The 27,955-nt window shown below is 38.7% G+C and overlaps 1 protein-coding gene across 1 annotated transcript in view; it reads right to left on the reverse strand.

Annotated features, from left to right (window-relative positions):
- The window catches only part of KIF6 (kinesin family member 6), a gene marked incomplete at both ends in the record, with an annotated part of 163,788 nt that overhangs the window by 24,632 nt on the left and 111,201 nt on the right, over positions 1-27,955 (reverse strand). The window contains 2 exons of the mRNA XM_084261758.1: positions 1,570-1,620; positions 25,067-25,122. Of these exons, the coding sequence (XP_084117884.1) occupies positions 1,570-1,620; positions 25,067-25,122 (107 nt within the window). The remainder of the gene's footprint in view (positions 1-1,569; positions 1,621-25,066; positions 25,123-27,955) is intronic.

Here is a 27,955-nt window from a genome sequence, read left to right on the forward strand (position 1 = left end):
AGAGAAGAGAAGAGAAGAGAAGAGAAGAGAAGAGAAGAGAAGAGAAGAGAAGAGAAGAGAAGAGAAGAGAAGAGAAGAGAAAAGAGAAGAGAAAAGAGAAGAGAAAAGAGAAGAGAAAAGAGAAGAGAAAAGAGAAGAGAAAAGAGAAGAGAAAAGAGAAGAGAAAAGAGAAGAGAAAAGAGAAGAGAAAAGAGAAGAGAAAAGAGAAGAGAAAAGAGAGAAAAGTTGGAATGGATCTACAACAATCATCAAGTCCAAACATCTGATTACTTCAGGGCTGACCGAAATAAAGCATGGTATTACAGACATTGTCCAAATGCTTCTTAAACAGCATCAACCACGTGTCTAGGAAGCCTGTTCCAGTGTTTGAACACCCTTTTGGCAAAGAAATGTTTCCTAATATCCTAAGTCTGAACCTACTTTGAGGCAGCTTTGAACCATTCCCACACATTCTGTCACTGGATATCAAAGGGAAGAGATCAGCACCTCACTTCCCCTTCTCATACCAACCAAAACAAACTGAGTTTGAGTCAGTTGACATGGACAGCATTAATTTTCAATGATGATTTTAAAATAAAATTTAAAAAGGATTAAGATATAAAATAACAGCATCATCAACAGACCTTGAGATGCATGGCTAAATTAGAAAGAGAAAGGGGAAACTATTTTGTTACTCTGCAGTAAGAGCCCAAGTTTTCCCTCTCTTGTTAAGAGACAAATACTGTTCTCTGTGTTATGTGCACATACGAATAAAACGATAAAGTACAATCTGACCTGTTAGATCCATCTTTTCAGTGAAGAAGGAAGGTCAATGAAGGTAAATTTTGGGATTCTTTTATGCATCTAAGGTGGGGTGGTGCTTAAATTATTCTTGTCCCAGCAGTTTTCTGTCATAATTTAGGTGAATTTTACTGTCCCAAAAGTGGAATTCTCATATGAACACTCCTAGGCTGTTTCAGTACAGTCAGTGGAGTCAGCTTAAAGCATCTTAAACCAAATTTGGATGACTTTACACTTATGTGAACTACTTACATAGACACTTTTAGTTACACAGCTGTGTCAACAGAAACGGCAAGAAATAACTTCTCAACTTCTATAACTAGATGCGAAAGAAATGACCTGTATATGCCTTCAGTCCCTCTTGGAATGAGGAAAGAGACAGATTGTGGCAACATAGCTATAAGCTCAGTCTCAGGACAAATCAGTATCTGTTAATGGGAACTCAACTTAAGAGTCATCAGAAAGCAAAAATAAACCCTAGAACTGAAGAGACCTTAGACAGATGTCTCTGTTCTTGTTTTGGTCACCCTGAAATGAAAGCAGGACAATACAAAACCTCCAAACCTATGAGACTTCTGCATTATTCTTCTCACCACCTATAAAATCAGACACGCTTTGGGCCAAAACTCTGGCAATGTTCATGGAGTCCATGTTCTTTATGGTATGTACTAATGTAGAAATACTGTGGCAAAAACTGACATAGAAAATGCAACCTGACCCATAAGGAGGTTCAGCCCTGCAAGAACACTTGTTGCCTATGTTGTATCTTATTTAACTGAAATGATTTACCTAGAGCTGCCCTCTGAATGTGCCTCCGGGTAATTTCTCCTTTCAGATGGTCTGTAGAAAACAAAAAATTCAAAGATTTAGAATTCAACATGTCAAAAGACAGTGAAGTTATTGTCTATTTCCCACCACAGTAAAACTCCTGTGCTGCTGGGAAATTTAAAGATATCCTATTCTGATCCACAGGATATGTAGTTTTCTGAGCTCTCTCCTTCTCACCACTGCAAGTAAACAAATAACCAAAATTTGGCTCTACATATCTTCAGAATTAACTTTGTCCATTAAAACTGAAAATGAAGGTATTTACCATCAAGCTCTTTCACAGGATAATGATCTCCTGCTGCTAGATACAAAAGAAGTCCAACTGAGGCTAGAAGATATATAGAATTCCAAGTATTTGTTCAGACATACTTATAGGTGCTATCAGTGGGAATGACATATTAGGTCATCCAGTCCATCTCTTTGCTAGTGAAGAACTGGTTCCCTGCAGTCCATTTTTTTCCTGTTCATCCAGCTCAGTTTTAAATATCCAACCAGCTCAGTTTTAAATATCCAATGTGTTAGACTTGCAAGTTCTACTACTCAACAGAACTCACTGTGTAGCTGTCATTGGTCTTCGATGAAAACTTTTTTTTAATTTCATTATCTCATTATTCCTAGTTAGGCTCCCATGCTCCATATAATTCACCTTTACCCTTCTTTTATTAATTTCCTCCTTGATCTATGACACTGTTCCAGTTCGCCAATTATTTCCAACAATAATTAGATTACCACATAGGAAGACATTATTCATAGATATTAATGGAACCAATAAAGGAAAAACATAACCCTAAATGTGCAATTTCAGCAGTATATGTGTTCTGAGGGAGGATAGGATTATGTCTTTTAAGTTTTCAAATTAAAACAATTTCTAAGCAGAAACTTTTTCATAATCGTCACTAAACTATACATCTGGATACCAGGGAAATAAAAAAAAATTAATCCATGCAGGATTCACATTTTTTCCCCAGACCTGTGACAATGTATATAATATTAGCACACATACTGAATTAAAAATATCCTTTTGCTTACCAGTGAAGACTTACAGAATGAGCTAATCAGAGCAAGTTCAGTCATTAAAAGCTGGCAAACATGTAACTGGAGAATATGAAATATCACTTATATTCACAGGTTATGAGAATTGGATTCTTCTCTGCGCACCAAAGAACCATGAAAAAGTAAACTTCTTTGGGAATAATGAGAATAATTCTTAAGTATTTAGTCGTATTGTAGAATAGGAATTTTATAGCCAAGTTATGTTTGTCTGAATGTTTTAGAAAACAAAACTAAAAGCCTGCTTTTCTCCACAGGAAGTTCATCCCTCTCCCCTCCCCCCGTTATTTCTATTTAAACCAATTCTCTTGTACTTAGTTGTCTGGGAAATTAAGAAAAGCCTTCAGATACTGAGAATCAGGTTAACTGAAAGAAATAACCCCAGCTATACCAAATAAATCCTCCATCTCAACTGTACTAACACTTAACCAAAAAAATCCATTCAGTTAAGCAAGCTCCTGATTTCTGTAAGTAGAGACAAACCCCGCCTTGATTAATAATTTTTAACAATAAAAGTTCAGTTAAATGATCAACACTCATGGTACTTGGGCTTTACATTGCAACTCTGTTGATATCAATACTCAGTGAAATGTGAATAAACGTAACATTTTTTTCCCTCAAATTTCATTTTTTTCCTGGATATTTCCATGCTTGCATCCTATTGTACTGTACCACAATTATTCAACTCAAAATTGAGCTATGAGACAGTTCTGAAACAATCTGCAGTAATCTTGAGATTCATCTCAATGGATTACCATTAATTTAGGTGCCTCAGAAAGCCATCTATACATCTGTCTTCAGGTAAAGGCTCAGAAACTCCCTTCCTTAAGCACCGTGAGCTGAAAAGGCAATGCCACTGTCATCACAAGAAGTGGTTCTATTAGTGAGAATAAGCTGTTCATCAAGAATAAATTCAAAATAAAGGTGACCTATGAGTTCTCTATCCTGTCAATAAATGTTTTCAGTAGCATAATTGCTCTTTCTTTAACCTTGCTACAAACAGATCAGCAGCAATCGAAATGTTTTGCCTGCATTTCTGTCAAGTGGCAATGAGATCAATAGAAAACCAGCAACCCAAAACAGCCAATGAAAGTAAGATCGAACAGGCAGATAATGCTGGCAGTCAACACAAATATGTGGAAGTGGAAGAATACAGGGACTGATTTTTAAATGATTACAGCCAAGAGGCTTGACTTCCAATTATCTAGCGCTTACTCTCAGTACAGCTGGGACAGAATGCACAGAGGCTGCAGAAGTCCTAATTTTACTGCAAGCTTTGTTAGGCCAGCCAAATGCTGTCCCAAATGCTCCTCCCTTCATTTTATTCTTCATACACTTCTGCTCCATCCAAGACATGGGCCATGGTGTTGTAAGGAATCTCTTCCTTCTTCCATTTGGCAGCTTTCTGAAAGAATGGGAGTTGGAACCAGACCACCTGTAATCAGGGAGGAGCCAAAGACGATGTCTCCTTCTGTTACAAAAATAAAAATCCAGTCTTACAGCAAAAGACCTTTTCTTCTTTGAATAGAAATAGAAAGGTGACATTCATCCAATTCACATAGTCCAAACTGCCTTTTCAGGGCAGCAAAAATTGCATTTCAGTTTGCAGAAAACATCCCAAGGAAAATTTGTAACTGTATTACGGGAAAAGTAGCCCAAACAGGAATTCTGGTTCAGCGGATATGATGGTATCATGAGGCACCTGACTATAATTCCGTACCAAGACTTAGCCAGATATGATATAATCTTTCAATTTGTTTTAATCCAATTTGAAAGTTGACAGTTTATTTTGATTTCTTTTGGAAAAAAACCTGGTTTTCATGTAGAAACTCTTATCTTTGACAAAACCTTAACATTTTCTGTACATGTTTTCAATTAAAATAATCTTGTTCTGTTTTCACTAGAAATACTTGTGGGGGGAGAATGAATGTTTCTAACCTTCTCTACTTTTCTACCTCTGAGAGGACCATCACCCAATGCAAAACTTGAAGTTCATGAGTGACAGAAGTAGGGGGATGATTCCAGTAGTGATGCCTGCACAGAACTTCCCATATAAACAAATGAAAGATTTCAGTCTTTAGTACTGCCAGTTCTACAACCTTCATAAACATAAATATTTACGCAAAAAATATGAAGAATCACATTCTCATAAAAAAGCCTTCATGTCTTCTGATTCCAACAGTGTAAAGTTGTAGACAAGGTAGAGCTTAAATGTGGTTTGCAAAAACTGAATTTAAGACTTGGCAAACTTCTTTCAACATATGGCTAATTATGTTTTTTGAAGTTTCACCAAACAAGAAGCTAAAAATAGGTCTACAGCTGATACCAAATAATTTTTTCCAGTGGAGTCATTCTTCATTTGGAGATAACAGTCCCAATAAAATGTTGAATGCTGCAACTCCACATGTTTGGCAAAAAAGTAGTTTTGGGGAATTTAAGAATTTGCTCTGCATGCAGCCAGCTGTCATTAAGGCTGTGATAAATATGTTGGTTTTGGCCTGTGTTTCTGGACACATGTACCATCCTGAGGTATGGAAAAGAGATGAACTGGTAACACAGAACTTCAGCTTTATGACAGGAGACATAAGCAAGGAGAGAAATGGAGAGGACAAAATGGAATAGAGGTCTAATTAAGACTGACGTAAAGCAGAGGAAGTATCCTATATGCTGACTAAATATGACAGAATCCACAATGTTAATAGTGTGGCTGTCCTTTAACTTCTTTTGTTTGGATTCTTCCAGACTGTTTCAAGGAGCTGAAATTATTTTCCAATTTATTACAGACAATGCATGTTTTGACAATACTGCATATGCTTCGGGGCAATACAAAAATGAATATGTTACAACTAAAAAAATACTGACTTTAAAAAGTAAGGGTTTGATTTTGATTGAGTCCATGTTACAGGTTTTAAAGCTTCTCTTACATTTCATCAGACCTTCCATATAATACAATCATAAAGTTTCAAAGACTGCTAATTTAAAGGATAAAAATACAGGACAAACTGAGTCCTCATACAACCTTAACTCCCTCCCTTTGAGAATATTTGTTGTTATCGATGTAGACAGACTTTTAACTTGATGAAGGGTCTCTTCTGACTGAATAATTAACAGGCTGGAGCCTTTATTAATAACGTCATGTTTCTGGCTATTTTTTAATACTTTGCTATTATTTTACATTTTCCAAGCCCATGTTTACCTTAAGAAGTTATTCCATCCAGGAGACTTTGAAACCTTCACACTTTAGGTAGGATGCTGTATCTCTTTCTCCATCTTTAAATAATTTTTGTTGTTACAGAAAATACCACAGCAACATACAACCACTTCCCTAGGCACCCTGTTCCAATGCTGAACCTTTTTGGTGAAGACATTTTTCCTAATAGCCAATCTAAACCTCCCTTTGCACAACTTGAGGCCATTTCCTCTTATCCTATCACTCATTACTTGGGAGAAGAGACCAACATCCACCTGGCTACAACCCCCTTTCAGGTAGTTGTAGAGAGCAATAAGGTTCGCTCTGAGCCTCCTTTTCTCCAGGCTAAACAACCCCAGTTCCCTCAGCCACTCCTCATAAGACTTGTGCTCTAGACCCTTCACCAGCTTTGTTGCCCTTCTCTGGACAGGCTCCAGCAACTCAATGTCCTTCCTGTAGCGAGAGGCCCCAAACTGAACACACTACACAGAGGGTGCACTCGGTAAGTATGCAGATGACACCAAGTTGGCTGAGGGTGTTGATCTGCCTGAGGGTAGGAAAGCTCTACAGAATATATCTGAACTCATACTCCAGAGCATTTTGGGTCCCTAATAATGCCATATGGTCTAAGTGTTAGATCTACCTTTTTATTCTGCTTCTTACACCACCCCATCAGCAAGTAGGCTGGGACTGCACAAAAAGTTGGAAGGGAACACAGCTGAGACAGCTGACCCTAACTGACCAAACAGATATTCCATACCATACAGTGTCATGCTTAGGAAAAAATACTGGAAGAAGGAAGAAGGAACACTCAGAGTGATGTTATATATCTTCCCAACTCACAGTTAGGTGTAAAGGAGCTTTGCTTTCCTGGGCATGACTGAACACCTGGCTGCTGATATGCAGGAATGAAGAATTTCCTTATTTTGCTTTGCTTGTGCACACAACTTTTGCTTTATCTATTAACCTGCCTTTGTCTCAACCCATGAATTTTCTCATTTTTATCCTTTCAATTCTCTCCTCTGTCCCACTGCTGGCCAGAATTGTTTGTAATGCAATGCTGCTACATGTGGAGTTGGATCCAGCTATCACCCAACTATGAAGACCAACTGATCTATTAAAATTGATTCATAAAGTTGCATGCATTCACTTGAGTTAGGTAAGTGCTGAATGAGCACAAATTAGAGCTGTATAGTCAGCAAATAATGACTAAGATAGGCTTTTAAAGACAGAGAGAAAGGTAGTCACATAGCTTCCATGAGCTTTGTAGAGAGATATTTTTAACTGAGCTTGAGGTCAGAGTTGTAACAGCTTACAAAAGCTTTTGGAAAGTAGAAGACATTGAACCCAAACAGAGATATCAAAATATAGTAACTTCTGAAACTGAGAATATTCAGAGATAGTTATTGGAAATATGGTAATGATACTGTATGAGAACACAACCTATGATAAAAAGTATCTGACAAGAACAAAAGAAAAAAGATTCTGTTCAAACTCAAACTCCTACAGTACTAAGAGCTGACAAACAGTTCAGCCTTCCTCTGACCCAGAGAAATATTTGGGGCAAATTCTTACTCTTCTTTGCAAACTTTGTTGGTCTCTGTTGGCAAAAACATGTCAATTAGGATAATGTGCAGGGACAAAGTAGTCTGCACTAGTAACCTGGCCTAACACTATTTCTGATGCCAGTGCTCTATTTTGGCATACATGGTTGGCCAAATTCCCATGTAATCTGACAAGTCCTAACTTTCAGAAAGCCCTTGGAAGCATCAGGAAAGAAAAAACCCCTACTATTTCAGCACTCAGACCCTCCTAACTATAGCATACAGATTTTTCAAGGTATGAAATACAGCCCTCATCAGCTTTAATGTATTATTGACATATGTAATGTTGACAGATATATCAACGACAATAGTTGAGGTAACATACTGTATCACAGAACCATAGGGGTTGGAAGGGACTTTGAGAGATGATTGGGTCCAACCCTCAAAAAGTATAACCCGCTGCAGCAGATCTCTGCCTTTTTTCCAGTGAAGAAACATCTACAGTGTTTAAGATTTTACTGGCTCTCCTTTCTCCTTTTCCCTCTCCCTTCCCTCCTTCCCCAGGTTTGCTGTCAAAGGTTACAGCACCCACAGCAGAATGGGTAGAAGCACACGTCTGCCTGTGTTTTGGCTACTCCAGCACAGTTTCACATCTCAGCACAAGCATATTAGCAATTTAAACTGCTGCACTATCATTGAGTCAAATGGAATGTCTGAAGTACTTGTAAACACTCTCTTCTGTCAGCTGTGCTGGGAAGAAAGAACTGGAGACAGTAACTGCCAGCAAAGAGGTGGAAGAGACCACTGGGGGCAAGGTATCAGATAGTATTAATAGAACTCATCAGTCAGAGACCCCAGGAAAGATGACAGGTTCAGAATTGGGAGCACAATCCTGACTTCACGTCCAAATCTGTAGCTGCACACCTAAGCTCAGCCCATGAACAAACACACTTGGTAATACACAATTTTGCCAACATACTCTTATTGTTTGAAATTTAAATATCACAGATTCAAATGCATAGAATTTACTGTCATGTTGGATACTGCACTTTTTGAGAGCATTTTTAAAAATCTCTGACCAGTGCATGTTCCCTTCCTTGCCATACTCAGCTAAGACAATCACAGTTTTTATAGACACATCCCATATCTTCAAGCATGATCAAATTTACAGACAGAATATTTATGAGACAGTACTCTGTTGCTCTTTGCTATAGAATGATGCTGTAATTGACTAATTGAGTACAGCTACTCAAGAAATAGTCCTCTAAATTGTCCCCATCTTGATGCATTTATTTCTAACCTCCATATTAAGTCTCCTCCCCATTTCCTATGTGTTCTCATTAATTCTGGCCAGATTACATCACACTTTTTTTTTTTCACAAGATGATTACTTATACTTTCTGTCTGATGTGCATTCCTGTAACCATTAATTGCTTGGTCTGCATTTCCACAGCACCCTTTATTCCAATTTTTTTTTTCCTAATAGCCTTTCATACCTTTGTCTGTTATAGAACAAAAAATGTTTTGACAAGACTATACAGCAAAACTGTACAGAAACAGAATTTATATTTCAGGTGATAGCATTCTGGACCTCTCTTTTCCTCCAAGAACAGATTGTCATTGGCTGCATAGGCCAAAACTGTTGAGGTGTTCCCCAAGGTCCCATTCACCTAAATGAGGCAAATGCTAGCAGGTACCACAGCTCCCATACACCCAAAGGCCCAGTGCTCCTTTCCATAGAAAGCAGGGTATGGGAAGTGGCTAGTGCACACAAATTCTTAACAGTCCACATACACAATACTGAGCTATCTAGGATAACTGACAGGAAGCACTAGGGCCTCTGGACTGCAATTCAACATCTCCTTGAAAATGGAACGCAGAACCTGGATGTTTTCTGAATTCAGAAACAAATGCTCAGACTTTTATCATCCAAAGGTTGTCTGTCATTACTCCTTTGGTTTCTTTTAAAGTTAAACTCAATGCTGCACTGGCAGTTTTAGCCAATCATAGATGTTTAGCAGCAAGTGCATTTCAAGAGACTTTGGCAGGACACATCATTTCTGGATTTTCAATGGGTAGGAGATAGGCAACTCAGTCAACAAAGTAGTGCTTTCCATACACAAGCAAAGGCAATTTGTTGCATTTCAGAAATTAAAGAGTTTGGGTTTTTTTTCTAGATAGATCTCCTGAATTTAGGTGCTTAAATTTCATTAAGCTATACCTTAGATGCCAGAATGTTATTTTAGGTGTTGTCCAAAGTTAACAAACATTCTGTGTATCCATCTTCGTTTCATATACTGGAAAAGAGACAGAAATGATGCACATCTGGAAACTGTTGCTCTGTTGTTTATCACATCTATTTGTTCATGAATTAAATATTAAGATGGCCCAAAAAGCATGGCTGAAAAGCGATGTCATATGAATAAGGAATCATCATCTGTGAATTTAGTACTCTGAATGCTAGTACGACTAAATGCAACTTCCCTCTTGATTATTTCCAGAGAAATTAATATGAAGAGAAAGAATAAAGAAAATAAAGTCAGAGGAACTCCCCCCTCTTGTTTTTTTTTTAATGTCCAAATTTAAGAAGCTTAAAAAATAAGTAAAAGGTCTTAAAGCACAAACAGGCAAAGACAGAATTTTACACCCAACAAGTATTCTAGTAAGAATAACACATTGGTCTCAGTTAACATTTGCAACAGAAAAAACATACCTAAGTATGGATGCAGTTATTTTCTAATATTGCTTATGGCTTTGTAATTTCTGTGCAACAATTGGATGTCCAGTTTCATTTTGTGCTATTTTTTCCTGGCCAGGGCCAGAAAATCACAATGCTGGAGCTGCTTAGACATGCTATCATGTTTTGAGGGGACATCAAGGTGTCAGAGTGAGAATGGGAGTAGGATTTATTTTTTAATGCTCATTTACACATAATATATATACCAAGCCTTTGGAAAATGGCTTTTTGGGTGTTAGACATATATTAGGATCCCAGTAAAATCTGAAGTAGCTTTCTGTAAAGACACAGTATATATTTACATTTGTGGGTAAGCCTAAGTCTTCTTGAATTGTTCAGCAATTTAAGATGCACCTTGATTCTATATGACTGGCATAATGATGTCATCAGCTCTGAACAGATGTCTGCCCTCAGCCTTAACTAAAGTGCATGTGAACATCTTCATAATACAGCTATATACTCCTGCAGTAGTCACAACCATCTGTGGTGATGTCACTAGTCCTACACGACGTAGGAACTAATTTGATTAGAATAAAACATATGTATTAAAATACCAGTGACTAAGTATGGATGCCTATATTTCAAGTCAGCATGAAAGCTGTCCAGATGTGTAAATGAACTTCAAGGTCTTATGAAAAACAATTTTCTCTTTCTATGCTCAGGAAGGGGTAGCATTCTTTGACAGTGCTGCTCTGAAAATAAAAGGGAGGAATAACCATCTGTATCAGTACAGGCTGTGGGATGACCTGCTGGAGAAGAGCTCTGTAGAGAAGGACCTGGGGGTCCTGGTTGGTGACAGGCTGGCTATGAGCCAGCAGTGTGCACTGGTGGCTAAGAGAGCAAATGGGATCCTGGGGTGCATCAGGAAGAGTGTGGCCAGCAGGTCGAAGGAGGTGATCCTCCCCCTCTACTCTGCCCTGGTCAGGCCCCACCTGGAGTATTGTGTCCAGTTCTGGGCTCCCTGGTATAAAAAAGACAGGGATCTCCTGCAGAGAGTCCAGAGAAGGGCTACGAAGATGATTAAGGGCCTGGAACATCTCCTCTACGAGGAAAGGCTGAGTGAGCTGGGACTGTTCAGCCTTGAGAAAAGATGACTAAGGGGGGACCTAATCAATGTTTATAAATATTTTAAGTATGGGATGCAGGGGAATTGGCCAGCCCCTTTTCAGTAGTCTGTGGAGACAGGACAAGGGGCAATGGCTGCAAGTTGGAGCACAGGAAGTTCCGCACCAACATGCAGAAGAACTTTTACACAGTGAGGGTGACAGAGCCCTGGGACAGGCTGCCCAGGGAGGTGGTGGAGTCTCCACCTCTGGAGATATTCAAGACCTATCTGGATGCCTATCTGTGCAATATGAGCTAGGGAGCTGCTTTGGCAGGGGGGTTGGACTCGATGATCTCTCGAGGTCCCTTCCAAGCCCTACAATTCTATGATTCTGTGAAAAAGCTATGGTCTACTTCTCTAGCATGTGAAGGTTTATCACTTATAAAGATCTCAGGCCATCCAGTAGTAAAGAAAGAGAGACATGACCAAGGAAAACTTTACTTTAAAAGTCTTCAGGATTTAAAAAAAATCCCTACAATATAGCATTAACTATCATCAAGCATCTTTTCTTTAAAACAGCAAATTTAATAGACCGACTTAAGAACTTCTTAGTCTAAAAAATTGCAAAATGCAGTGTAGAAATCCAACAATGACTACCTGTTTTCAGTCACAAGCAGAAAATCTTTTACTGAGAGGTACTTCTCCAAGTTTATAGTCATGGCAGTTCATAGCTTGATTAAAACCAACGACCTTGGTCCATTTGCTTTTAGTTATTCTAGTGAAAACCTTAAGTAAAAAGTGTTTACTTGGTTTCTTCCTGAGCATATTTCTTTTTTTACCCTGAAAATACTTCTGTTTCTGAAGAACAGAGCATCATTTGTAATAATTAGAAAATGAAAATGTTTCCTACATATGTAGATTTCAACACAGATCCAAAGAAAACATTAACATGGCAGGCCTGGAGTGACTGTTACACTAATAAGGTTCCTCTGTTTAAAGAGCAGCACATCAGGGAAGCATAACAGAGCTGTTTAAATGAATTCATTCAGATTGCTTTTTTCTGAATAAGTCATTTGACAAATTGTGTTTTCTCATTCTAAGGACCCATTCAGCCTATGCACTGCCACCCAGGGGCATTGCCTATTGTTTGAAAGTAAAAACAAACATATGTAAGCTACCCTGAAACAATGGGCAATATTTAGCATTGGCATAAATATATGCATTGCCCCCTGAAGCCAAAAGTCTTGTAACTTCCAAAATAAGTTTCCTGAGTGCTGCTATAAAGATTATTTTATATTACTGAAGATGGTGTCCTCTTCTCACAGGGAGAAGCAGAAAAAGGAGATAGGCTGCCAGTAAGCTGCTAGGGCTCCCTGGTTCTCCTGTCAGTCTTAGCTCTAACAGAACAGGGAAGACATATAAATCCTATGCCAGGTATGGCCAGAGACACAGCAATGGCTTCTGTCTTCCCTAACACTTGCCCAAGCATGACCCTGTTCTGGAGCAGTAGCAGGACAGCTCTGTTACAGCTGCCTTCAACCTAGGTGTACCTCTGAAGTGAGACAAGAGTTAGACCTCTAATGTTTACATTGCCTACAGGAAGTGTGGCGAAGACAAATTGTCTCTCCTCATTTCAGAAAGGCACAGTGAAGCTTTACAGGCTATTATACTTTTGTCTGTTTTTTTCTCTGTTAAGAATTACACTAAGCACTGCACTGCTCCAACACAACGTGAGCCCTGCTCACACTGCAGTGACTTCTGAGATTCTATGAAAAATATGATTTGTTCATTACAAAAAAGGCAGTTAATTGATTACTCTGACTACGAACACTGTGAACAAACAAAAAATTCCTTAAAAAGAACATTTCAGTGAACTGCTAGCAAGAAAAAAAATATATTCCTGTCATACTGCTTTGTATTAGGAGCCAACTGGCTGCTCCCAGAACAAGAAGATAGGTTGTGGAAACGTTCAACGCTGAGTCTGCCCCAAGATGGTAGCAACCACTTAGCATTTCACAGCTCTCTGCCAGGCCTGTGTGACAGGCATGGCATCTACTCTGCATTGCAGCACCTTGAGGGAGATCTTGGGAAAGACACTGTGAGAAACTGCAGCATTTCTGTGTGGTGCTCTACAGATCCCTGCCTAAACGGAGCCAGAGATACTGTGCCTGAAGTCAGCTGGGTGTCAGTAGAAAAAGAACCTTAACAGAATCAGGGTGAAAGTAAGTTATGTTTCCTCACAGAAAGAAGGAAGTAAGTTAAAATGGAAAGAGTTGTAACTAAATGGTAAAATAAGATGGAGCATCCTGCAAAGCAAAGTAAATCACATTTCTAACAGAGAACATACTGCAGATGGTGACAAGGTGGTTAAGAAAAGAAAATCTGCAGAAACTCAGCTGGTTTTCTGTGTTTTCAATTCCATGCTTCCAAAAATCAAAATGTAACATTTAAAAAATAGATTCCAAAACTGCAGTCGTAATGGCACAATGACTAGATATTTATCCAAAACAAACACACATAGGAACTATGTTTTTTCAGCATTAGGTTGCAAAACAATTGGGCCAAGAAATTAAGGAGAAAGAATCTGAAGATTGTGTCAGCCATGCTGAATGGCTTCAGCTTTAACAGCTACTGCTATTTTTGGTGGACACATAAACATGCTCGTTTATTACAAAACCGCTTTGAAACTGACCTGGAGATCAGAAACAGACTGGGGCTTCTAGGCACTGGGCCACACTGAATAACATCCCAGCTGGGAAATTACATCTGGGGGACTGTTTGTCCCCACGGCCTGTTTTCTCTTCTGTTTTTCTCACAGATGGCTGCAGGTTTTGCTTTGTTATGTTAGTCAGAAGTGACATCCCTCAGGAGTAAACAGCATGGTTACACGCCAGAGATTAAATATGGTAGAAGTACCACTTGTATTCCTTGTTTTTTGACACAACTGTTGTGTCCTGAGACCAAACCTGCCTCTCTGTTAAGTGGTAGAGGACAACTGCAACATGCAGGCAGCTTCCCAGGAGAAAAGAGAGCAGTGAAGACTAAGTGTATTAAGACTTTATATATATCCCAGTACTGGGACTGAGGTGGTGAAGCAGCAGGCAGGCAACATCTTTTTTTCAGAGTGCTTCAGGTCTACAGTGATGTGTGCTTGCCAAATCTCCTACTTCTCACGGTAAACCGTTTCTGCTTGTTCTAGATCACTGATTTGGCCATTCATCTGGAATTTCTCAGGTACTAAGTAGTCCAGATTGGGTAGCTGCTGCCAGGCAGCCCAAAATCCTGGACACATAAATTATTGTAGATGCAGAATGCATGCAGAGTGACAGTGAGCAGGCTTTGTAGAAGTCACCTGGGCACGCACAGTATGTTTGACATCTAGAGAACATTGGATGGGTTGCAGAGCATGTGCTGCATGAGTGCCCAGTTGCACACACTTAGCTTATCCTGAGCTCATGAGTTTCACCGTACTGCTCAGACTTCTGTCTGTGAAGGAAATCTGGGACTGTTAGGTTTTTAATGTCAAGCCTTGATGGATATGTTAATGCTTGGTTCTCAGGGAGCTTTCCACATCAAGAACAGACTCTGATCAAAGTACATGACAAATAGCAAATTCTCTTGCTGTTCTTGCAAATTACATCTCTCATGACACAGAACTCAGTGTAATGTTTAAAGGCAGTACACAACACTTCAAAGGGTGAATCAACTGCTGGCAAAATAAGAAAAAGCACTCAAAACACCATGTCACACCTGTTGTATCATTTCTGAAGACCAGTAATGAGAAAACGTTTAAAGGTAACCACCTTTTGAATAGAGGACAGCCCTAAAGTGGCTGTGTTGGACACACAATGGATTGCTCTCAATGCTAGAAGGTGGCTGAGCAGCCTCAGTGGTACAAAGTTTGATGAACTTGTAAATGCAGTTCAAGGAGGCAACTTTTGAGATCTCAAAGGTGGAGACTATATGACAGTATGTTTCACAGTACAAGTGACATTATTTGTCTATTTAAAATAATCACTAGTATACCAAATGCTTGTTGCTCTTTATAAGCTAAAACAATAGAGCCACATGTGGAAATCTTTTCAGCATTTTCTTTTCAATCCTTACACAAGTAGAAGTCAAACTGACCCCATTGGATGTTTTCTTCAGTGAGGAGTTCAAGATTTCAAGTTCCGTGGACTTTAAAGGTCTCTGCTGAAGGCAGCAATTCATGCTAAACTACCTGAAGAATGAAACTCTGTGGAATGATATTATTGAGTTATCGTTCATTACATCTGCATACTGAATTAATTTCTTTATGAGTTGTTTGCATCTCATTTGAACCAGATTTGCCTGTGGAATGTAACCTTTCTTCTTGGAGTTTCTCAATCCATTTTTAAACCAAATCTTGCCATTTTTCTCCTGCGCTAGTCATTTCCAGTAAAATTAATGAGTATGTATATCAGATATAAGTCTGTGTAAAGTACTTGATACTTTCTGGAATTAAACTAGAACAGTGAGTTATACTAATCAGCAGCTATGAAGTCTCAATGTTTATTTCCATAAAAGAGTAAGCGTCTCGGAATATTACACTGAAGAATGGAATGCATTTCAAAGCACAGCAATTTCTCCCTTATTACAGCCTCACGTCATTCATGGCTGAAACAATGTCCTTTAAGACTCTGAGTCAGAATATTTATATTAATATAAATTCAATAGATAATACTACCACTAGTGTTGTGCTTTAAGAAAGCAACACATCCATTTTGATGAATTTTCTTTTCATATAGCAATTCATTGCATTTTAATTTCATTTAATTTCATTTCCATATAACGAATGGAATTTTTCTTCAACAGAAAATTTCTATCCTTCCTAAGTACATATATTTCTTCAGCAAAAGTTTAGAAAATGCTTTTTTCCTCATGCATGCCTTCCTTCAATTCTTTCAGTCTGTATAATCATGGGCTAAAATATGCGTAACATTCCTTGGGATTCTAGTTCTTAACTAACCGATTTTCCTTTTCCAAAGTAATTTATTGCCTGCATGTGAAGTTCAAACTATGTAGGTACACAATGTAGCCAACAGAGTGCTCTCAGATCAACTCTGCCTAAAAAAAACCCCTCACTTCATCTTAATTACTTTCTTATCTAAGCAAAAAAGTTGTCATAAAGTTGTACGTATACATACCTAGAGTCTTGTACATAGAGAAAAGGGTGATTACAAAATAAGGTTTTACATTCTTTAGGTTCTGATTAGACTTTACATCTAACTTTACATTCAAAGAAATAACAGTGCAAGGTACAAGGCAGTGAATCAGAATCAACATCATCCTTGAGCACTGCTAAATCTTCTCCTTACTCTCCTCCAATACTCTCCAGTATACAGCTCCATTAACTCTTGATATATAAGGTCAATTATTTGAATAATTTGCAAGTAAATTAAATGAAGATGCTGAAATAATCTTGCTTTGCAATACTAGGATATGCTCTCACAAAAGTTTATAATTGACTTTAGCATCCTATGATCTTGTGCACTAAAATCAAAGCTTGAAATGAGGCAGAGCAGTGCAACATCTCAGCATTCCTGTGGGTATAGCTGCATCATCAACATCATGTGCACATAATCCACCCACCTACCCTTTTTCATTCCGAGAGTGCTTGTTTCCTCACACAGTTATTACTCCCACATGAGTTTGCCCTTCCTCTCCCAGCTTCAATCATAATGTTAGCTGATTTCTGGACAGACTAAAAACAACAGCTGCTTCCCTTTGGGCATTAAATACCACTTAGTATGCTTTTTTTCCTTTAGGAAAAAAACCCTAAATCTAATAGTGGTATAAATACCCCAAAATAGACATTTATAGCAATGAACTGTAAATCTTTGCTAATCTTACATGGATCTAACATGTAGCACGTTCCCTGTATATAGACAATTTTTTTAATCACTAAATTCTGAACTAATTCATCAGTTTAATTTAGACCAAAACCAGTATCTTTAATTCACAGAATCATAGAATGTTAGGAGTTGGAAGGGACCTCGAAAGATCATCTAGTCCAACTCCTCCTGCCAGGACAGGTTCACCTACACGAAACTACACAGGAATGCATCCAGGTGGGTTTTGAATGTCTCCAGAGAAGGAGACTTCACAATCTCTCTATGCAGCCTGTTCCAGCACTCTGTCACCCTCACAGTGAAAAAGTTTCTCCTTACATTCACATGGAACTTCATATGCTCCAGCTTGTGCCTGTTGCCCCTTGTCCTACCTCTGGCCATCACTCAGAAGAGCCTGGCTCCATCCTCCTGACTCTTGCCCTTTAAGTATTGTATAAACATTAATAAGGTCACCCCTCAGTCTCCTCCAAATTAAACAGGCCCAACTCCCTCAGCTTTTCCTCATAAGGAAGGTGTTCTGCTCCCTTAATCATCTTGGTGGCCCTGCACTGGACTCTTGCAAGGAGTTCTATGTCCTTCTCGAACTGAGGGGCCCAGAAGTGGACAAAATATTCCAGGTGTGGTCTCACCAGGGCAGAGTAGAGAGGGAGAAGGACCTCTCTTGACTTACTAACCACACCCCTTCTAATAGAACCCAGGATGCCATTGGTATTCTTAGCCATGAGGACACATTGCTGGCTCATGGTCATCCTGCTGTCCACCAGGACCCCCAGGTCTCTCTCACCTACGCTGCCCTCCAACAGGCCAGTCCCCAACCTAGGGTTGTTCTTCTCCAAATGAAAGACCCTACACTTGCCCTCGTTAAATCTCATTAAACTTTTCCCTGTCCAACTCTCCAGCCTGTCTAAGCCTTGCTGAATGGTAGCACAACTCCCTGGTGTGTCAGCCACCCCTCCCAGTTTTGTCATCAGCAAACTTGTTGACTGTATTCTCTATTCCCTCATCCAGGTCATCAATGTCTATGTTGAATACTACATGTACCAGTACTGATCCTTGAGGGACTCCACTAGATATAAACCTCAAGCTAGACTCTGTCCCATTTACTGTCTTCTTCCCTTCAACCAGCTCTCAATCCACACTACTCAACCTTCCAGATCACACTTCCTCAGTTTAGCCATGAGCATGCTGTGGGAGAGGGTGTCAAATGCTTTACTGAGGTCTAGGTAGACCATATCTACAGCCTTATCATCATCTATCCACCTGGTTATATCCTCATAAAAGGCTATAAGATTAGTCAAACATAACTTCTCCTTGGCAAAACCATGTTGATTACTCCTAACAATTCTCTTATCCTCGATGTGCATAGAGACAGCACCAAGGATAAGTTGTTCCATCACCTTTCCAAGGATGGAAGTGAGGCTGACCGGTCTGCAGTTACCTGGGTCCTCCTTCTTGCCCTTTTTGAAGACTGGAGTAATATTTGCTTTCCTCCAGTCCTCAGGCACCTCTCCCATTTCCCAGGATTTAGCAAAGATAATGGATAGTGGCCTAACAATGACTTCCGTCAGCTCCCTCAGCACCCTCAGGTGCATCCCATCAGGACCCATAGATTAATGGATGTTCAGAGAGCTTAATTCATGCCTGACCCAGTCCTCATCAACCAAGGCAGACTCATCATTTACCCTGACTTCCTCCAGGACTTCAGCCATCTGGGGCTCCTGCAAACAGTCTCCAGCAGCGTAGACAGAGGCAAAGAAGGAATTGAGTAACTGCCTTCTTACTATCTTCAGTCACCTCATTTAACAGATAGTCTACATTGCCTCTAGCATTAGTTTTGTCTGCAAAGTATTTGAGGAACATATGTATTTGAATTCCTCCAACTGTAATTTGCTGCATGATCAATGTAGTAGCAGTTTGGTCTTTTTGCTGTTATTTAATGCTTTGCAGTTTATTTAGATGTAGACAACTTCTCCTTACTGTCAAAATCTTTCCACACAGAATATTCTTGGTACTGGCATAAAACCAAAATTCTATTTTAATTGCAAATAAATTAAATTAATTTTCTCCAACTTGAGTCCTTTTTGCCCGTGATGGCAATTAGCAAGTGATCTCTCCATCTTTATCTCAACCCACAAGCTTTTTCTTCTTTTTCCTCCTGTTCTGTTGAGGAAGGGGAGCAAGAGAGTGGCTGGATGGGCATCTGGCAGCTAGTCACAATGTGCTAGCTACAATTACTTATTTTTTTGCAAGAATAAATCCTATACCTTCACTGTTCTGAAATTAAGCCCTTGGCTTCAGCACTGATTTTTTTTTCACCAAGCTTTTTCCAGTAGTACCTAAAGGATCTATAGCTCATGTTTTTACTTGAAAATAAACATCTTTTAATTTATTTCTTTCAGCCAGTGGAATACACATTTTAAAAGTTCTTAATGTTGGACTAGAAAGGTAGAAACTTATTTGTATGTCAGTGCTGGCCTACTTTCCACTTCTCCTACGCTGGTTTCAGAGTTCTCATTACTTCTGTGACCTCTGAGCTATTTCTTTCCAGCTTTACTCATGTTGTTTTTCTGTATTTGTCTTTCCAAGTCCAGTCCGTGGGTACATTCCCCAGTCAGATGTAAACAATTCTGCACAGTTCACCCAAAGCAATACAGGCATGTCTACATGTTCAAAACTCATGCTCCATTTCTCTACCTTCTGATGTTGTGCTTTATGCAGTATATTGACTTTCACAAAAGTAGAGCCCCTTAATGTTTGCACCAAAGCCCTCTGCTCCTTTATTTGTGCATATACAAAAGTTTGTGTGATAATGCAGTAAATAGGACCACTAAAATGACCTGTCTTAGAAATACTTCCCTCTTTTTTCTTCTAAATATCAGAAAAAGACAATTCCCGTCCCACAATAAAACTCACCTTATTTCTAGGTAGTCATTGTGAAAAGTAAGCACTATGAAAAATCTGTGTCGTGGTTCACCCCTGTCCAGCAGTTAAGTGCCATGCAGCTGTTTGCTCACTCCTCCTCCCCTTGGCAAGATGGGGGAGAGAATTGGAAGAGTGAAAGTGAGAGAACTCATGGGTTGAGATAAAAACAGTTCAAATGGACACAGAAAAAAGGAAGATAATAACAACAACAATAATCGTAACATCAACAATGATAAATCCTAATAATATATACACAAAATAAGTGATGAGCAGCACGATTTCTCTCCACTCAAAGCTGAACGCTGCATGAGATACCCCACAGCTGGCACACAAGCCCCCCCTCCCGGTCCCAACGGCCCAGCCTTTCAGCACACACGTGCAAGCAAAGCAAAACAAGGAATTCATTCACCATTTCCCATTGGCAGGCAGGTGTTCAGCCATCACCACAAAGTCAATGCTGCATAAAACCCACATCTGCCCCACCAAGCCCTCGGCTGCCACTCAGTCCCTCAGCCCAACCCCAGTTATAAATGGAGCATGACACCATATGGTATGGCCAGTTTGGGTCAGCTGTCTTGGATGTCCCCCCTCCCAGCTTCTTGGGCGTTCCCCACCTTCTTGTTGGCAGGTCAGTAGGAGAAGTGTAAAGTCCTTGATGGCTTGGCAACAACTAAAAAAATCAGTGCTTTATTGACATGCTTCTCATCTTAAACCCAAAACCCAGCCCTACACCAGCTACTAGAAAGAATATTAACTCTACCCCTGCCACAACCAGGATACTAAGACATATATATTATTTTCACTAAAAAAATTGAAAAATCTCCACATTCTCTGCTGTGCTATTAAACATAGAAGGTGCTAGAATCCAGGAATATGTGGTATAGTAGCAGAGAGGTATACTAGCCATGATGTCTCATTTCTGATATTACAGTCACTCTACACTTAAGCTCCAGCTTACATCTAGACATTTTTTTCCTTCAATTTTTTATGCAAGCAGTAACACCAGCAAAAGCCTACCATGAAAATCTTACTGCAAATTCCTTTTTCCAGACCTGACTTCCTGATGTTTTGGAAACGTTATTGTAATTGAGAAGTGCCTGGAGTATTTTGTGTACTTTTTACTGCAAAACACTAATATTTCCGAAGTCAGAATGAAAGGGTATTTATGACATAAAAGTTACAGCCAACTTCTGTCACTATCTCAAACTATAATCAGGTTGCATGAAAAGTGTTCTATGGCCTCTGTGGTTCATAGTTTTATACTAAGCGTAGCTTAGAAATAACAGAAACTGATATTGATGGGATCTCTTCTTGATTGTGCACAATAAGGCAGCCAGGACTGCTTAAGGAAACCAAAACAACAATAAAAGTAAATTAAAGATCTAGTTGCAAGCTGCAGATGACTCTTATTTCTCCTACCGCAATTTCAGTAAAAGTTTGGCAGGTTGGTAACCTTACTTAACATCTCTAATGGTCTTCTAAGTATGTATGCTACGATGAGGCAGACTGAACTGAAAAACTGCTTCAGACTGCTAAACTATGTAATAGTGTAATTGCATTGGCTAAGATGAATAAGCCGGAAGATGTCACCCCAGATGGAAAGATTTAATAACTGTTAGAAAGGTATTAACAGGTAAATGTATTAACCACTATGATCAAAAGAAGACTTGACAGGAAAAAAGAATAGATTAATAAAATGTACTATTTATATGAATCAAAATACTAATTTTCATGTACTGCATAAAGTTACACAGAAAGAACTAAAAGAAGGATTGTACAATATAATCACTCCCAGAACTCAGACATCAGTGTTTAAAAACCATCCACAAAGAAGAGTACGTCTGCATAATCTGCATTGATAAGCATATGGATAGCTATAAAAGGGTAGAATATGGATGGAATCTCCATGGATGCTTATATGGTAGGACTAAAGTGTGAATACTTTTCCATTTTACTGCCAAAACATTAAAAAAAAAGTAAGAAAATTAATTTTCAATTTGAAAGCATTTAAGTGTAATTGTACTTTAAATACCAAAACCAAACCAAAATGTGTAATTTTATGCAATTTTTTTTTAGAACTATGGAGACATTTCTAGTTTGGCCCTTGAAGGAGCTTTTCCAACATTCATATGGACTACAAGCTATTACAATTTCCTTTAGGAGGCAAACAAGCATTGTCAAGTTCAGTGCAATACTACTGACTTCTTGTAGAGCTGCTTATTTTCTTCACTTTGTCTTTTTAGGTTATATATACATACAAGTATGCATTTACAGTTTTGTGTTGTTTATGTTCCCCAAATATACTCCAGCTTAACTTCTAACACTGGAGAACTTAATAAAACTCTAAAACAGATGCTTTTGATAGCAGCAAAACCCATACTCTACTGCATTACAGCTGTCAGAAGCTTTGGCTAACTCACTGGAGAAAAACCCACAGTCCCAAACAAGGATTTCTTTTATATGTTGCTGGGATCTATGGAAATAGAGTCTTGAGAGGCTACATCTAGGTTCTTTTAGCTCAACACAGCCAAGTGCAGAGTCCTGCACATGGGGCAGTGCAATCCCAATCAGAACTGTAGTCAGGTATGGATTGATAGCAGCCTTAAGGAGAAGGATTTCGGTGTGTTGGTGGATGAGAAGCTCAACATGAGCTGACAATGTGTGCCTGCAGCCCAGAAAGCCAACCATGTCCTAGCCTGCATCAGAAGCAAATTTGTTCATCTTCGAGAAGAGAAGGCTCTGAGAACTTATAGCAGCCTTTCATTACCTGAAGGGTGCTTACAAGAAAGGTAGAAAAGGAGTGTTTATAAGGACAGGTAGTGATAGGACAAGGAGCGATGGCTCTAAACTAAAAAGTGGTAGATTTAGGTTAGGTATTATGAAGAAATTCTCCACTATGAGGGTGGTGAAGGACTGACACAGGTTTCCCAGAGAATTTGTGACTGCCCCCTCCCTGGAAGTGTTCAAGGCCATGTTGGATAGGGCTTGAAGCAACCTGGTCTAGTGGAGTGTGTCCCAGGCCCATGGCAGTGGGGTTGGAATATGATGATTGTTAAGTTCTCTTCCAACCCAAACGATTTCATGATTCATTCCACACTTTGTTATGTCCTTTCTGAGAGCTGCCACAGTAGACTCCTGCAAATCTCAAGGGAATTACAGACCATACAAATCTTTTCCCAGCATGACACTACAAGTGGTACCTTCAGAAGTGGCATGTGTCCCATCACTTCTTGTACTGTCCCCCACACACTCCAAACAGTTTTTTCCCCCTCAGACATTTGCTACAGATAAAATGTGTATGTAAAGTGTCTGCTTGGCTCCTCTCTTCAAGCAGCATCATTTCAACTTCAGCAAGAGAAAGAAGTTTAACACTTGGTGCTGATTTTGGTTCTACCTCATTTATGCCAAGAAATCTCGTGGGGTTATCAGAGATGAGTAAATCTAGGAGAGAGAAGTAAAATAGGACAATGTGGACTCCAAGTTGGCAATAGAGAAAAAGAAATTGTATCCTGATGTTCATGTTCACAACTCTGCACACAGCTGCCCAAGTGCTGCAGGAATTATTCACCCTGGACATGCTTTCTGTTACTTGGGGAACAACATTCATTGTCTTCCACAAGAGGTTTAAATTGCCTTTCCAAGTTTACCAGAAGAAAAGCCTAACTTTTCTTTTTTTTTTCTTTCTTTTTACTTAAGCAGCACTTAAGTAAGCTTATATGGACCTGTAATTGCAAGGTGGATACTGAAATTCTACTTGCATGAGCCAATCTGCAGATATCCATGCACAAGTTCTGAATTGACATTTATGTTCTGGCTAGTCTGAAGGAGACAAATGAGCCTACTGAGAGAAGGCAGGTTGATTCAAGTCATGTCCTACAGAAGTAAGCGTTCAGAAAGCTGCTGAAGCAGGGCTCAGCACCTGACATCTCTGGTTCTGAATCCCTTCCAAGAACCCTCTGTGCTGTGGTTTGAAAACACAGTGCCAACCAACATGGCTGAGGCCTTCCTCATAGCTGACATAACTTTAAAAATACCTCATAATATCTGTGAGGGACTTGTGGTGTACCGAAGGTGATTGGGAGGGGAATTTGGCAGCGGCTACCATTCATGATCACAGAGAATATAATGATGGCTATGGTGAAAGTACAGAGCACTTGTCAGGAGTGGCGTGAGATTTTTGCCTTTTCCCTGAAGTCAATGAGTATTATAAGACAAGAAATGACAATAATGACTTCATTGTCCATGTCTCTGCTGGTGACACCCAAGGAGGAAAGAGACAGAAACTGAGATCAAGGTCTACACCACTGGAGCTGGATGTGAGATTATATCTAGTCCATCACAGACTGTATCTGGAAGCTTGAAAAGACGTTTCACATCAAAGGTGTGAATACAGGAGGACATGAACCTGATCTCCAAGGACTTTAGGGACAGAGGATGGAACTATGTTTCACAACTGACAGAGAGCCTGGATAGCCCATTTTTAGGAAAGCTGCAGGCTTGGAACCAACAGAACTCAGAAATTGACAAGGAACATATAAAAGGCCATTGGGAGGTCCAGATAAGACCTAACTTGGGGATGAATGTATCTACAGATGATTTTGACATTGAACAATCCATTGTGGCCCTGAAGTACAAATATATGAAAACCCCATCAAACTGAGGCAGTTCCTCAGAATTACTTTAATTAAACTGTACAAAGGAAGCACAGAAGGGTAATTCAACAATTAAATCTTCTTTTATCAGAAGCTATATAAGTTTATAGATAAATACATAATCCATAGATACAACTATTTGAAATTATGGGTTTGGATGATTTTATCCCAAAGTAAAAGTCATGAAATCCAATGTTAATACCTTAACTTCTCCTTTTGATAAATTTCAGATATGCTGTCAAGTAAAGAAGGGAGCTGTTTTTCAAGTTATGGTATTTGAAATAATCAAAAGTGGTACATAAAATTATTACTGCCAACAATTAAGCTTTTGGAAATCTTAACAATGCACTGACTCTGTTCTTTTAGAAACTAGAATATTTCTGATATCCTCTGAATGCTGTGATTTCATCAGCTAGAGGGTAAAATGAAGCTAGAATATACTCACTTATATTATTTCTCACTTCATTTAATTTTCCTCCAAGGCATTTAGCTTCAGCAAACCTGTCAATGCAAGAATAACGATACAGAATTATTCTATTCACAATAAAATAGAGAATTACTCAGGGCTACTTTTTGATTGGTAGCTGGAAACAATTTTCCATAAGAAAAGATTGCCTAGTCTAAAAGAAACACTTTCTGAAAAAAATCATGCAACAAATAGGTTTACTTAACAGACAATAATTTATTTTACTTTCAAAGTTTTAAAAACAATCTTATTTAAATTCAAATTATTGGATTATCTTAAAAATTCATATTATATTTAAATATTAATTTTAATATGCCACGTTTCTTGCCATTTTTAACATGCAGCTATATAAAAGTAAAAAAATAGAATCCAAGCAAAGTCAAAATAAAATATTTGAAAGTATTAGAACTGCTCACCAGGAATTTTCAAATTTCAGCCTGTAATTTGCATATTGCTGATGATCACTGTTTGTGCTGTCTGAAAATTTACATCCCAGTCACTAAGATATCTCTCAAACAGAAATACAAGAAAGTGTGACAAAACTGAATTATTCTTTTCTTCTGAAGATAGTCCTTATGTGAATGTGGAACTTCAGATGATCAGCTACTGCTCAAATACTGATACAATCCAAATCTAGTCACGCGAAGACATGCAAATAGGGAGGAAGAAGCCGGTTGAGAAGGATGGGAACAATTCAATGAATCAAGCTTTGGAAACTTCCATTTTTAGTATGCAAATAGCTTGACCTCATATAAAAAATGGAAATTTTTTTTTAAATGCGAAAGTCCTAACAGGTATATTCCTAAATTAATTCACTGATCACAGTGAATCCAATCTTCACATGGTATGTAAAATACTCTAATGGTCAGAACTTTCTCTTTTAGCTTGTTACATGGTGTTGTAGTGATGCTCACTTCAGTGTTAAGTGTTTTTCTGTCGGTTTTCTGATATTTTACAGCAGTTGCTACCATAATTGTTCTCTTACACTTATTTAACTCAGTACTATAGAAAATGGTTTAGGATGAATGGCATACACATGAGGCTTTCGAATGCCAATTAGATTCTGCTGTAAAAGTAATGAATCACTTCAACATACAATGGCAAAGTCCAAAGAGTCTCTGCAGGAAGTGAAGCTTGTTCAAGGAAAAATCCATTATAATAGTCAAAACAGTAATGGCTGAGAATGTAGAGGGATGTTTGGTTGCATTGTGACATCTGTTGTGGGATTAGGCTTGATGCGAAATTCTGAATTCTTACTTGGATGTGTGCAAATTGAACCTTACTGAGTGTGGAGGCAGAACTGTAATGCTTCTTCGGTAAGCAAGCCTTCAGCTAATCTGGAAGAGTCTTGGTCTAGTCAAAGTAACTGAGGAAACCCACAAATTGTATTTCTGTCTAACTCAAATAATGGCAAAACAGGATCAAGAAATACAGCTTTCCACTGGGAAGGCAAGGTTTGGAAAATCATCCCTTCTCAATTAGTTAATTTAACCTGGAACAAGTTAGGTGTCCACATTCTTATCTCCCCATGTTCATTTGTTTTCAAGGCTGAATTCAACATGGCTAAATGGTTGAAGCTTAAGGGTTCCTCAGCACTTACTGTTTCTTACATAAAGGCAGAAGCCTTTGAAGCATCTGTGAGACTTTTTCCACTGGTGTTGACTTACAGCACCCAAGCAGACCTTGAAGATTGTTTATAAATCAAAGGGAAACACTCCAAAGTACCTCTCCTTCTTCCCCTCAGCTCCCATCAGCCAAATACAGTTTGATCATTGTCTCCTGTTGACTATTGACTCTAGTTCACATTCACAGAGAATTAACTGGAAAGCTCAACCCCACTATCTATCCATCTGCTATCTATCCATCCCTCATCACTACTGCCAATAGTTGAACGGGCCATGCATCTGTTTCTCAAACACCACAGCTTACAAACTGGCCCAATAACATAAACAAAAATTTGTCATTAATTTATGACAATCCAACAAATTCCATCTGTGACTTTAAATTATAGTCAAACAAAATAAACCAAAGACATAAGATTTGACTCTAATACTGAAAGTCAAATGCTATTTCACATACTCTTCTAATGAAAAGGTGATATCATCTAGCATAAAGGTTATATTGCTACAGATAGTGGTGGCTGAAAAGACTTCATGTGTGTCTTCCATGGAGACCAATCCAAAGAAGTGGCCAAATCATGGCTTCTACTACCTACAAGACAAATATTCCATGATGAAAGTAAATTTAGTCACCAATTGTAGTGGAATAAACATTTTTCACAAAGATTTCACTCTTTAGATGCAAATGCCAGTACTTAAAAAAATAAACATTTTGGAAAACAAATCTCTAACTCCTAATGCAAACCAAGACAAACACAGAGGTTGTCTAATACGAGAATGGAGACAGTGAATTAAATGAATATTCACTCATATTTAATCATTAGAAATTACAAGTGACCTAAGTGAAACTCACACTTTCCATGAAACTCATCCATAAGTACTAAAAAAAAGAAGTTAGCTGGTAACCAGATGAAATACAGAAAGCAAGCAAAGAAGAGAGTGGAAAAAATTAATGGAGAACAACAAAATGGAAACTAGATGTACATCACATCTGTAAGCTTAGTAGAATTTTACTACTGGAAATATTGACTAGGATGGGATTTAAAAGTTTCATGCAGGATGCAATATTACATTGGAGTGGCACAACTAGGAAGATTTCTTGGTAGTATATTTCACCAGAAAATGACATGCATTTCACCCCTCCTCAGAGAAGCAATGCTAAGAAAACAGGGTTGCAAAGAGAAAGGAGTATTATTAAGTTCTCTGGAAATCAAGTACAGCAAGTCCAAATTACAGAAATCTGATTCTG

Source organism: Gallinula chloropus, assembly GCF_964237585.1.
Source record: "Gallinula chloropus genome assembly, chromosome: 3".
Classification (NCBI taxonomy): Eukaryota; Metazoa; Chordata; class Aves; order Gruiformes; family Rallidae; genus Gallinula; species Gallinula chloropus.